Here is a 14,045-nt window from a genome sequence, read left to right as displayed (position 1 = left end):
CAGGTGGCACTCATTCAACCAATGCTACTAGGTCTGTCATACAAGATCAACCATGCATTCAGCACATGGATGTGTAGATATATGGGAAAATTTTTTTGCCTTCTATTTTTTTTTTTTTTTTGAGGAACACTGCAAGTTATGCATGCAATGCTTACTACCATCTCCCTACCGTCAACATTTATCCAAGGGAAAATACAGATTAGCCCCATTATCCTAGCTGATGTTGCTGTTAGGACAAAATGACCTAGAACAGACACTGCAGGGTATCTCACCTGAATCCTTAATAACTATCACTCCACCGCTCAAAACTGGGGCTGTTTTTTTTGTTTTTGTTTTTTTATCTATTCCAAAAGGATGAAGGGCAAAGATCAATCCACTACTATAACCTCACAACTACAAAGTCATGTCACACACCAACAGAGACAGAAGAACCCACAGAAAGCATCTTGCAGACCAGCTGAAACACCAGCCCACCCAGGCAGGTAGGAGGGAGTGGCAGCAGAGAGGGGGGGTGATATGAGATTGTATTCAGTTCACTGCAACGGACTCTGAGAATGCTGCAGCCACTGTGGTGGATGAGAAATGCCAAACAAGGAAAGAGTCACTTTCAGGACACCCATTTGACTAAAGCTTTACATATTTGCTCCGTGTGTGTCAAAGACTGTTGTTCAAGGGTCAGTTTACATAGTCATCTGAGGGCTTGCCACACTTCCTCGTGGTCTTCAGATATGAAGAACCACCATAATCATCAGTGTAATAATGCAATACTATAGATAAAACAAAGTGAAACAGAAAAAGAAACCTACACATAATGAATGTAGATTATGTCGGTTAGGGATGACAGGAAGAAAAAACAGTGATAAGGTAGAGGAAGAGTAAAGACTACAGCTTTAGGAATCTATATAGACAAAACACACAATCCATTAGATCAATCATCCCGACACCATAAAAATTTAATTTTAGTTGGCAAGAACACTACTTACCCGCCCTGTACACTTTCAGCAAAAGAAATCTCTTTCTTGGCGCCAGGTTCTGAACTGCTTCTCTTTATACATGATTTCAACTGGATATTAGGTTCACTGAGGTTACCGTAAGAAAGAGCATGCCTATTTTCAAAACTCGTTCCTCCATCTCGACTCAAGTCTGGTTCACTTCCAACTGAGGATGAAGTAGTTACCATCTCAGTTATTCGGAAAGAGTATGTTGTATTTTCAGGATTCCAACCACTACTCTGAGAAAATTCCGTGTGCATTTTGTTAGCACCTAAACCCAACATGTTGCTCTGCCTGTTTGTGAACATCTCCAAACCCAATTGGTTGAGATCTGCCTTAAGGGAGTCTGAAGACGACATAACACTTTGTGGACAGTCACCAGAAGATGATCTGGTATCAGCACTGTCAACAGAAGATGGAACACTATCTGCACAAATACGAGAAGAAGACACACTGTCAGGGAAGTCTGCAGATGAACTGAGGTCTTCCAATTTTTGAGATGATGATGATGACAGGGAAAGTGATGCAGCCACTGAATCACTGTCTGTATTTGATACTTCAATATTATGGCTACTCTCTGAAAGAGAAGTACTTAACCCAGATATTTGATGAGACTCGATGTTTTTGTCATCTTTGAATTCTCTTTGTCCAATAGGTGTACCTGAAGAATGAGTATAAACAGTCTTTTTTGTATAAACATTGCTGTTATTAGAAGAATCAGAATCTTTAGACATTCTTGTAGCTGTAGAGAGCATAGGTTCGAATACATGCCTTTGATCGGCTGCATCACCCTCACCACTATGTAATACTTCAGTTACAACTGGCCCTACTGAAGAACTGCTGTACACCATTTTCTTACTATACATGCTGCTAGCACTCTGAGAAGAATCTGGAGACTTATAGATCGTTTCAGTAATAGAAACAACAGGTTCGGATGCCAGTCTTTGATTTGTAGAGTAACCTTCACCACTTCGGACCACTTCAGTTACAACTGGTGCCCCTGAAGAACTAGGTGTTGTTTTCTTGTTATATACTCTGCTGGTACTCTGAGAAGATTCTGGAGACTTATAGATCGTTTCAGTAATAGAAACAACAGGTTCAGATGCCAGTCTTTGATTTGTAGAGTAACCTTCACCACTTCGGACCACTTCAGTTACAACTGGTGCCCCTGAAGAACTAGGTGTTGTTTTCTTGCTATATACTCTGCTGGTACTCTGAGAAGATTCCGGAGACTTATAGATAGTTTCAGTAATAGTAACTACAGGTTCAGATGCCAGTCTATGACTCCCTGAAGAACTACTATGTGTTGTTTTCTCATTGTACACTCTGGTAGTAATCTGAGGAGATTCTGAAGCTTTTGATATTATTTTAGTTCCAGTGAGCATGGGTTCAATCGAAAGTTTTTCATCTATTGAACCAGACCCCTCACTGTGGACTGTTGCAACCATGGATGGTTTTTCTGAAGAACTAGAATATGTGATATTCTGACCGTGAACACTGCCAGAACTTTGTGGTGATTTTGGAGTTCTGTAGAGTACCTCAGTTGAAGAGACTTCAGAAACAGGTTCAGAAACATATCTGATGCTTGTCACCAGCGATTGGTGAGAAAATTCATCATGTGGAACTTTTCCAGAAATATATCCTGATGAAGCTATGCCAGTTCGATAATCTGACCCTGGTCCATAAACATCTGATGAATGAGTAGCAGTGTGAAATTGTTTAGTTTGCTTTCTAGTTTGATCTTGTTCAGAAGGCACTAATGTTTTGAACATCGTTTCAGAGGATGATCCAGAGGACGATCCAGAGGACGATCCAGAGGACTTACTGTACATTGATCCAGACACCATATGAGTCCCTCCACTCAAAGCATTACCTTCAATTGTGTCTACATTACCACGGTTACTAATAGTCCTAACCTCTTGTTCTTGTGATCCTTTACCATCTTTAGATCTTAAAGCGTCAACTTGCTGTATGTTTATGGTCTGAGCAGAGATAGTATACTCTTGAGGAAAGCAGACCTCCGAATCGGAGACACTACTTCCAGATGATCTGGTCACTGTCTTTTCATTAGCACCACTGCCCATATACCCTCTTCGCTCAGTTTCATGTAACGTAACTACGTTTTCAGCTGAAGGTTCAAAACTGCTGCTAACTGCTCGATCTTTGTTTAAATTTGAGCTAACAACCTGAATTTCACTGACATTCGAGTTGAATGAAGAATCGCCAATAACACTTGAACTAACTAAATGTTCTCCAGAGTCTCTTGAACTGACCGACTGGGCTCCAGTTGAATACACCAATTGACCTCCCATGACACTTGAACTAACTGATTCATTACCAATGGAGCTTGAGCTAACCGAGTGATCTCCAGTGATTCTTGAACTGATTTGCTGGTTTTCAACAGAGCCTGAGCTAATTTGTTGGCCTCCTGTAGAACTCAAGATAAACTGGTGATCTCCAGTTGTACTTGAGCTAACTCGATCTCCAGAAACACTCGAGCTAACCCATTGGTCTCCTGTGACACTTGAACTATATCGTTGATCTCCAGTGGAACTCATGCCATGTTGTTGGTCTACAATGGTACCCAAGCTAACTTGTTGATTTCCAGCAACTCTTGAGCTGACAGTTACATTGGCACCATCAGCTTGCTTGTGTCTGACGCCTGAAATAACTGTCTGACCTTCAGTTTTAGAGTCTGTTAGACCCATCATTGACATTTTTGCACTTTCAGCCATATTTCTCAGAAATGCACTTCTTTCAGCATCTAAAGTGGAAGATTTGGAAGTTTTAGAGTCAGAATCAAGAGCATCTGACTGAAAATATGTAGTTGTTTTTACACTTGATGAGGAGGACATCATGTCTGGAGCCTTCACCGACCGTTGCTTCACAGTCATACCTTGAGTACCACCATGTCTACCAGAAGACTGGTCATCAGAAGACTGTCCTCCTGAAGACTCGTATGTGACAGAGGATTTGATTGTATTGTATTCCGTTGATGGTGCTGATGTTAAAGATGATGACGATTGTGAAGACTGACCTTGAAACTCACCCTGTTGTCTCTTATGGATGGTAGTACCATCACCATACTGTGAGAGGTCTCCTGACTTGGTGGTCTTGCTCGATTGTGAAAAAGAACTTTCACTGGAGCCAGAAATAGTTTTCTCGGTGTACGTTTGATAATGTTCGATTTTTTCTTTTATATTTTCAATTGAGAAGATATCGAGTTCATAGTTGGATGTCGAGAGAGTAGGCCGTTGTGTATTGACACCAACTGTCCGTAGATTTGGAATATCTGTGTTACAGCTGCGATTGCAAATCTGTTCAAGAGCCATGAAAATTTTGACATCTGTTTGACAGCCATTCATCTTGAGTTTTGGATTATCTGTTATTGTCGAGGAATTGACACAGATTGCTCTGGGCGTGTTAGTGAATCGGTGCTCCACATTTAGGGAATCAGTGAGTGTACCTTGCTCCATAGTCCATCCTTTTTCAGTTAGACAGGAACGGTGTGTCTGAGTGGGTTTTGCTTCACAAGCAACAGAAAATGTGCGAACTTGTTTCTGTGGCTCAGGGGGAACATCATCTACCCTGTAACTACCACAACCTATGCTACGAGTACTCACTTCCCATCTGTATTGTGTTCCTGCCTCTTTACCCGATGCATGCATGTGACAACTAACTCCTACGCTGCGGACGTTTTTACTCAAAACTTGACGTATAGCTGTTGTGATTTCTTCACTCTTGAAATGAATATTCCATGTGGATGAAAGGCTACCATCATCGGTACCGACACCTACTGAACGCATAGAAGGCTTCAAGTCATCACAGATATAAGAAATACCAACATCTCTTGTCGATACCTTGCACTCGACACCAACATTACGTTTAGACAGGGAAGTTGATGGCTGACCAATAATAAGTGTGCGCAGTTCTTTCTCGTGAATGTGGAGACCGGAGTCAGATTGGTCGTAGACATTTCCATCACCAACACCGACAGTTCGAGTAACTGGCTTGGGGCTTCTGACAGCAGCTGGGCTTGGGGAAACAAGATGTTCAGCTGATGTAGAAGAAACATGTTGGGCAAGTTGAGAAACTTGAGAAACTTGAGAAACATGAGAAGTATGGGAAACCTCTGAATGAACTGGCTGCAAAATGATGGTTTCTTTTTCCCAAGTTTCAGTATGAGTATCTGGATATTTCTGTGAGAAATATGCTGAACTCAAGTCAGGTTGGATATCATAAGGAACCTCAATTGAATGGTCTCCAATTCCTATGGAACGAGTAGTGGGAGTCTTAATGACAGCAACAGTCTGAACTGTGTGAAATTGAGGTTGGGGGTATGGCTTATGTTGTATTTGTTCATTCTGTTTTGGAGGTTCTACATGAATACGGCTGGTTATTTCATCTAGAGTCCTACAAGTTCTTTCTGAAGTTGTTACAGTTTTTTCTGAAGTAGTTGTGCTGTTGCTAACACCAATGCTTCTTTGATTGAGTTTGTGGTTCTGAGCTTTCAGCTGCAGCATCAGGAGCCGTTTTTCTTCTTTGAGGACAGAAATCCGAACTTGCAGCACTGGAATTGCTTTCACTTGTTCTTCCAGTTCTCTCATTCGCTGGAGGCTAACAGCCATTGCTTCGCGGATTGCCTCCAAAGATGCTTTGCTAATCATTGTCGAATTTTGGCTGTCAAAGGTTACAGAATTATGGGCTGGGCTAGAACCATTCTGTTGTGGAAAATGTGTTGCTATGGTTGCTGCCAATTCTGATGAAGTTACTGTGGTTGTTCGGAAAGTACTTTTTGTGTGGTGTGAGGAATGTTCGTACATTGTGTTAGTCGTGGGGTAATTTTGTTCACTAGAAACTGTAGACAGGGATGAGATGGAACTCACAGAGTCAGTTCGGCCCAACGTACAGGGAACAGAAGCTTCTTCCTGGACAGCATTCTTGTAAGGAAAGGTACCAAATTTAGCATGCAGTGCTTCACTGGTATCATTGTTGTCATAGGAAGATTGCATCATGTAAGCCTGTCTTCCAGCCATTTTAATCTTGGCATTCACTGATGAATCTATTTCCTCAAGAATGTTACGCGTAGCTGATGATTCATATTCGACTATATTTAAAATGCGGCTAGCGTCAGCTGAGTGGACAATGTCAGGTGGAAGTTCAGAGTTTTCAGTCGCCGTCCCACTTTCCTGATCCAATATGAATTCCATCGATTTACGCAACTTCTTTTTGTTGCGTTTGATTTTCTTGAGCTGTTTGAGTGTGTTGCCATTTGACATGTTTTCACAGTACTTGAGAAAATCCAAATCAATGTGGTATCCATACGGACAACACGTACAGTGCTCATCTCCACTTTCACTGCTCTGACTTTTTACAGCTCGGACTTGCACTTGATACTTTTGGGTTTGCGGTGGCCCAGCTGCAATGGAAAACAAGTGGTGAGGAGGAGGAGGAGGAGGATGATGATGATTATAATAATAATAATAATAATAATGATAATAAAAATAACGTTTTCAAATTTTGGCACAAGGCCAGCAATTTCAATGGATGGGTAAGTTGATTACATCAACTCCAGTGCTCAACTGGTACTTATTTTATCAACCCCCCCAAAGGATAAAAGGCTAAGTTGACTTCAGCGGAATTTGAGCTCAGAATGTAATGACAGGCGAAATGCCACTAAGCATTTTGTCGAAGGCACTACGATTCTACCAGTTCACTGTCTTAATAATAATCCTTTCTAGTGTAGGTACAAAGCCCGTAAACTGTGGGGAGGAGACTAGTCGATTACATTGACCCCAGTGCTCAACTAGTACTTCAACCTACCAAAGGATGAAAGTCAAAGTAGACTTTGATGGCATTTGAACTCGCAAAAAGTCAAAAGAAATGCTGCTAAGCATTTTGTCCAGCATTAACATATTATTATAACAGCAATACCATTAGGCTTTTCCAATGGCACAAGGTCACAGATTTTTTTTCTCTTTTGTAATGGTGGAGGAAAGCCTTGTAATTAAGTTAACCAAGCTTTATACTTGATCAGTACTTGTTTTTATCAATCCCAGAGCTATATGAGTGATATAGTTGACCCAAACAACTCAAGGTCACTGGTGTAGAATCCAGTCCAAGAAGTGAACTGGCCACCTTATGATTATTATTATTATTATTAACCCACACTTTAACCACTAGGCCATGCAGCTAGTCGCAAGATGACACTATTTTGGGAATAAAATGGATTGCTATGACTAGAATGCTTTTGACCATAGCTCAGCTATACTGTCATGGCTGGAATGCTTTTGATCATAGCTCAGTTGGATGGTCATATCTGGAATGCTTTTGATCATAGCTCAGCTGGATGGTCATATCTGGAATGCTTTTGACCATAGCTCAGTTGGACAGTCATGGTAGGAATGCTTTTGACCATAACGTGTTTGGACAGTCATAGACTATCATGGCTGGAATGCTTTTAACCATAGCTCAGCTGGATCAGAGTTGACTAGGACCTAAGCAAGACTAGCAATGGTATTACCAATACACTTGTTCAAGGAACTGAGAGAAATAAATTTTTAAAAATGGTTAACTGAAAGCCATACAGCAAAGTTTGTTGTAAACACTATTATCCAGCTGTCAGCGAGAGAGTCCTTCAAAGTTCTTGAGAATTGAGGAAGTTTCATCCACTAATATTATCTACATGGAAATTTGATAATGGTGGCAGTGGCAGTGATGGTAGTGATGGTGGTTAAGATGATGGTAGTGGCAATGCTGGTGGTAGTGGTGATCATGATGTTGATGACGATAGTGGCAGCTGCGGAGGTGATGGTGGTGATTAGCCTTCTACTAGTACACAGCCACAACATATTTTTTTAGGAAAAAAGAAAGGGTGTAGTCATCTAAACCAGATTTTAGCATATCAAAATGATACATAATTTATAGATCCTGGCAGGATGAAAGGTCACATTTAGGTTGAAATTAAAATGATGCTAGCCATTTTGCTTGGTACATTACTATTTCAACCACACCAAACACACACACACACACACACACACACACACACACACACACACACACACACACACACACACACACTATCTTTTACGTAACCCACTAAATCAGAGTTTCTCAACCATTTTTTATCTATGGACCTTTTTGATTACTACTTCATTCTGGTGGACCCCAACAGCCATTTGATGTTTAAAAGCGAGTTTTATAGACACTCCTTTCAAAACTCCTATTTCATTTTTCACATATTAACTTGCGTAGGTTGAACTATGCAAAACATTAAAGAACCCTAATTGTTTCTTGCAATACATACATCTAAAGCGAAATTTTTTCAAGAGCCCTTCAAATACTATTGTGGGTCCCCAATTTACTATTTTGTTGCATGGATCCCCAAAAATCATATATGGAGACTCCGGAGCCACATAGACCTCAGTTGAGAACAACTGTTCTAAATCAATTCTTGAAGAAACCAGTTATCATTGGACCACTTCAAGAAGTAAGAATGCTAACAGAGTGAAGAGTGGTTATAAGGCTATTGTTCAGTTTAAAACCACCTCTCGGTGGCCTTTGGGTTTCCCTTTAGCAGAGTCTGTTCTGTTGCATACATCCAGACCGGCTCTCAAACCACAGCATAACTTCTTGGTTTCCTCCTGACAGTCATAGACCAGGAAAATAGTCATCAGCATTGGGTTTCTTCCCCTAGCATAGGCAAATGTAAACAAAAAATAATAACTGAAATATAATAATGGTTTCAAAATTGGGTACAGGGCCATTAAGTTCGAAGCAGTAGAGTTAAGTCGATTACATCAACCCGAGTACTCAACTGGTACTTATTTTATCAACCCCGAAGGCATGAAAGGCTAAGTCAATTCTGGCAGAATTTGAACTCAGAACATGAGGGCTGACGAACTGTCACTAAGCATTTTTGCCCAGCGTGCTAACAATTCTGTCAGTTCGTCATCATAACTCAGTGAAGAAGAAGAATAATAATCCTTTCTACTATAGGTACAAGGCCTGAAATTGTAGGGAGGGGACTAGTCGATTACTTCAACCCCCAGTGTTTCATTAGTACTTAATTTATTGACCCCAAAAGGATGGAAGGCAAAGTTGACATCAGCAGAATTTGAACCCAGAATGTAGTGACAGGTGAAATACCACCAAGCATTTTTCGTCCAGAGTGCTAATGATTCTGCCAGATCACTAAATAATAATAATAATAATAATAATAATAATAATGGTTTCAAATTTTGGCACAACGCCTGCAAGTTCAGAGGTGGTTGGGGAGGTGGGTCAATTACATCAACCCCCAACTGGTACTTATTTTATCCACCAAGAAAGGATGAACAGCAAAGTTAATCTTGGCAGAATTCAAACTCAGAACAAGAAGACAGATGAAATGCTGCTAAGCATTTTGCCCTGCGTAATAAACGATTCTACAAGCTCAACAACAACAACATCAAACCCAGTGACAAAATAAAAGAGTATGTAATTTGTACTTATACATACCAGGTGGAGTTTTCAATTCTGCTCGCACAATTTCTTCACGGTATGTCGCCATTGTAGTTTGATATTCCCAGAATGTTTGAGGCTTTTGTTTGGTTTTGTTTTTGTTCTGGTTTTCCCAAATAAGAGAGAGAGTAGTTCTTTGTCACGGACGGCGATTGAAGGTGTTTTACCTGGAGTTAACTTATCCTTCCATTGAAACATCTGGAAAATCAGCAAAAAAGAAACGACTTAATAGACCAGTAGACATAAAAAAAATGTATGTTTGTGCATACAAATGCAATCACACCCATTCTAAAATGCCAGCCAATCACAATAGGACAGAACTCTCTTTACCCAATCTTTTAACATATAACTCATTAATGCATAGCGTCCAGAAAAATGGATGCAGGAAAAATTACTATTACTTGTTTCGTATGTGTGTATAATTGGTTTGTAAGTACGCAGTGCCTGCTCATTCATAGAGCACTAGTTTAAAGGCAGACTATACTAAAAATAAGCTCAATAGGTAGTTTACTTAACAGGCAAAATTAATTTTTCCTGCATCTATTTTTCTGGAAGCTATGCATTAATGGGTTAAACCAGCCATACCTGGCCCAAAATTCTATCCATTTTATGTTCAAACTGGCCAGGTCTAGCCTCTCACACCTACACTACAATGTCATTCTAAAAATATACAATTGCTTCGTTGAAATATTGAAGCCACAGGATAATGCATAGTCAATTCAAAGTAATGTGAATAAATAAGCATTACATATAAGAGAATAATCTAAATGCTAAAGGGTTAAACACAGTCAGCTTAGCATATGTAAGGACTGAGCAGACACAAATCTAATTAAGAGTGCTTGGCTCACAAACCATCATGGTCATTTTAATGTCCACATTTCCATGCTTGCAAACATCAGACAGAGTTCATTGAAGCAGATTTTCTACAGACAGACGTCATTCTTTTCACCAACTCTACCTGTTTCCAAGCAAGGTAATATTTCTACATGTATGATGGTAACGCTTGTTGACAACCATTGTGCAATCTCAAGACAAGGAGACAAACACATACACACCCATATTACATATAAACACATACACACCCATATTACATATAAACACATACATATATATGATGATGATGTCTGTCCACACATGACCAAAGAAATCACTGACCATTGCCCATACAAAATGCCAGCAATAGCCATTCATGAGATTATCGCACCAACAGTCACCTTCACCCAGGTTTGTGCCCGCAACTTCCATGCTTTCCACAGTACCCTCCTACTCGACCAGGTATCAAATAGTTGCCTCACCAGTAATTGCACAACCTAAAATTTAAAGTCAAATAAAGATTGTGCAACAACTCATAAACCCTCTCCACCCTACTGATATGATCCAGAGACAGGCCAAGGCAAGAAATCCAGGGTCAATATGGGTTACAAGCTCAGGAACATGGTAGCATCATGATCATAAGTGCAAGATTCCCCAAAAGTTCATTATCATTCCCAGCATATCTACTTTCATATCAGAGTGACCGTCTCTAAGAGACATATTTTAACAAAAGCTAAGAAGTGCCTCACTCCCAATGTTCTTCCAGCATGTTGGACACCAGCCCAGAATTTCTGAAGGCCCATGTTATTGCTAGATAGTTGTTGAACCTACATTAGGTTCATGCATCCTTTTGGAGACACACACACACAGAGGATCTCCTTAAGTATCAGTTTATCAAATTCAATCAAAGGTTTTGGTCAATATACAGCTATAGTAGGAAGCAAGTACCAGCACAAAATGTCATGCAGTGGTACTGAACCCACAACCATGTGCTTGGGAAACAGACTTTTTAACTACACAGCCATGCCTGAGCCTATATATTATAAGAAATTACTGTTTCTTCATTTACAAAACTCTGAAGATAACTATAAGTGTGACAGCAGGAAGCTCAACCAGTCTTTCGTCATCTTTTCCCAGAGAAACTTTTAATAAACTTGCTCTCCATATGAACAAGACACACCATTTGAAAATATGACAAAGAAAGTTAACAAAACATTCTTTGCATGGTCACTCTATCATGCTAAAATAGCAGCCCAATCTCCCCTCAATCATACCTCATCATCTTAATAAAGAAAAGGCATGTTGGACGGACATTGTGGTTCAAGATATACAAAACATTAAGTGTTGACAGATGGAATGCTTTTGATCTTCGGTTTGCAAAATCAAGTCTGACCTGGCAGGGCTTAACAATAAATATTCCAGTCAATTATTCCAGTGCAGAGTGCACTGAGAAATGCTGCATGCTTATCATGCCATTCTATGCCAGATGATATACACATACTTATACATACAATATATACATACACACACACATAAATACACATACATACACGCATACATATGTACACATAGAAATGTTTTACACACGTGTACATACATATACACATATATACATGCATACACATGCATATACATATATACACATACATACATGCATACACATGCATATACATATATACACATACACACACAAAACATACATATGTATGCATACACACATTATACTCACAAGTGCAACACCCTAACCACTAAACCACAAGACTACGCATACACACACAATACAAATCTTCATAAATAATGAAGAAGTATAATGAAATATGTAGTAAGGTTACACTCACTGGCATTCCATAGATGAATGAAGTAATCTTTACTCCCGTTTACCCCCCCCCCCCCCCGGGATTCTGCAGTGTGACTAGGGATGATAACTGAACATAACTGGCAGCCTTAGTTGGTACTTGTTAGGAGCAGCTTAAGACAATACCAGAGTGCAGGATAACTAATGAGCAATTAGAATAAAAAGTGGAGTACAACAGCAGCAGGAGCAGCGTCTAATTCTGCTCCCTCTCTTCTATTTTCACCTATGACAAATAAGAATTACTTTTGACCATGATGTAATATATATCTAAGTAATTTTGGCACTTCTCTTATTAACTCCAGTTGCTTGTTGTAGTTAATTAGTTTGAGGGGTGCAGTTATAAAAGACATGCCAGTTATAATTATTCATTTCCTTCTTTCATTGAGGCATAGTATATCTAGGATGACATTCAATGTAAAGTGTCTTCTTTTTTAGGATTTTTTTTTTTTTTTTTAAGATTGAAGAACCTGTTTGGTGTAGTCTCCAGAAACTCTCTACAGAGAAGCAGAGTTTTGGAGATAGAAAGAAGGGGGGGAATAAAGAAAGAGAAGCAGAACTGTAGAGATGAAGGGGAAAAAGAGAGAAGGGAGAGTTAAAGCTGAGAAGGGAGACAAACTGAGAATTCAAGGAAAAAATACAAAAACTTTGGCGAGATTTGAAGTATGAAACACAAGAGCATGGAATAAAATAGTGGAAGGTGTACTTTGTCTGCACCAATTAAATGTTTATATGCACCAATTAGAGAAGGAGTCCTTTATCTGGTCTTTCACCATGTTAGAAATAGCAGTCAAATCTCTCTCAAATTACAGTCTAATTTCTTTAAAAAAAAAAATGAACATATTGGAGCATATAGTTTTAGCTGCACTGTGACTGGGAAAGTGGAGGCGCAATGGCCCAGTGGTTAGGGTAGTGGACTCGCGGTCATAGGATCGCGGTTTCGATTCCCAGACCGGGCGTTGCGAGTGTTTATTGAGCGAAAACACCTAAAGCTCCACAAGGCTCCGGCAGGGGATGGTGGCGAACCCTGCTGTACTCTTCCACCACAACTTTCTCTCACTCTTACTTCCTGTTTCTGTTGTGCCTGTAATTCAAAGGGTCAGCCCTGTCACACTGTGTCACGCTGAATATCCACAAGAACTACGTTAAGGGTACACGTGTCTGTGGAGTGCTCAGCCACTTGCATGCTAATTTCATGAGCAGGCTGTTCCGTTGATTGGATCAACTGGAACCCTCGACGTCATAAGTGACGGAGTGACTGGGAAAGGAACAGAAGGGTGATGGCTGCAACACTTTTCATCATCGGTCTCCTCAATCCAGCCGGACCCAGGGCTAAACAACAGCATTTTCTCCAATTAGAAGTCTTATGAATAGATCTGCACTGAGTCCACAGCCCTAATGAGTAAGAATTTCTTTTAGTCTTGCTGCAGTGTACAGCTAAGTAAGGAATAAGTTTGAGAAAGAAATAAAAGAGTATGTAGAAAGAGAGAGGGTGTGAAACTAAGAAAGGAAGAGAGAAAGAGCTGGAACTAAGAAGAGATGGGAAAGAGAGGTAAAACAGAGAGAGAGGAAAAAAACAGAAAAAGAAAGAGAACTGTGAAGGCAGTAAGAGAAAGGGGGGGGAGATAAAAAGAAAAGAGTAGAGCTGTAGAAGTGGAAGGAGAGAGTGAGGAAGAGGAAGGGCTAAAGAGAGAGAAACAGAGTCAAGAAGGAGAAGTTAAGCTGAGGAGGAAAGCCAACTGAGGAAGAAGAGAGAGGCAAGCTGAGGTGGGTGGGGTTACAGTGAGAGGCAGAGAGGTAATGCTAAGAAGAGAGAGGAAAAGGTAATGCTAAGGAGGGAGGCACAGTAAGAGGTAGAGCTGATGAGAGTAAGAGGTAGAGCTGAT

At 40.1% G+C, this 14,045-nt stretch overlaps 1 protein-coding gene across 4 annotated transcripts in view; it reads right to left on the bottom strand.

The window, feature by feature from the left end:
• Nucleotides 1-14,045, bottom strand: part of LOC106873381 (uncharacterized) — a 158,460-nt gene that overhangs the window by 52,705 nt on the left and 91,710 nt on the right. For all 4 annotated transcript variants that reach the window (XM_089354874.1, XM_014920722.3, XM_014920723.3 and 1 more), the window contains 2 exons: nucleotides 9,492-9,692; nucleotides 984-6,411 (listed from right to left, as the gene is read on the bottom strand). In XM_089354874.1, coding sequence (XP_089211000.1) covers nucleotides 984-6,411; nucleotides 9,492-9,543 — 5,480 coding nt within the window. In that variant the 5' untranslated portion in view covers nucleotides 9,544-9,692. The remainder of the gene's footprint in view (nucleotides 1-983; nucleotides 6,412-9,491; nucleotides 9,693-14,045) is intronic.

Source organism: Octopus bimaculoides, chromosome 7 (genome assembly GCF_046866305.1).
Source record: "Octopus bimaculoides isolate indiv1 chromosome 7, ASM4686630v1, whole genome shotgun sequence".
NCBI lineage: Eukaryota > Metazoa > Mollusca > Cephalopoda > Octopoda > Octopodidae > Octopus > Octopus bimaculoides.
Note: the sequence above shows the minus strand (reverse complement) of the source record. Positions and strands in the feature narration are given on the sequence as shown.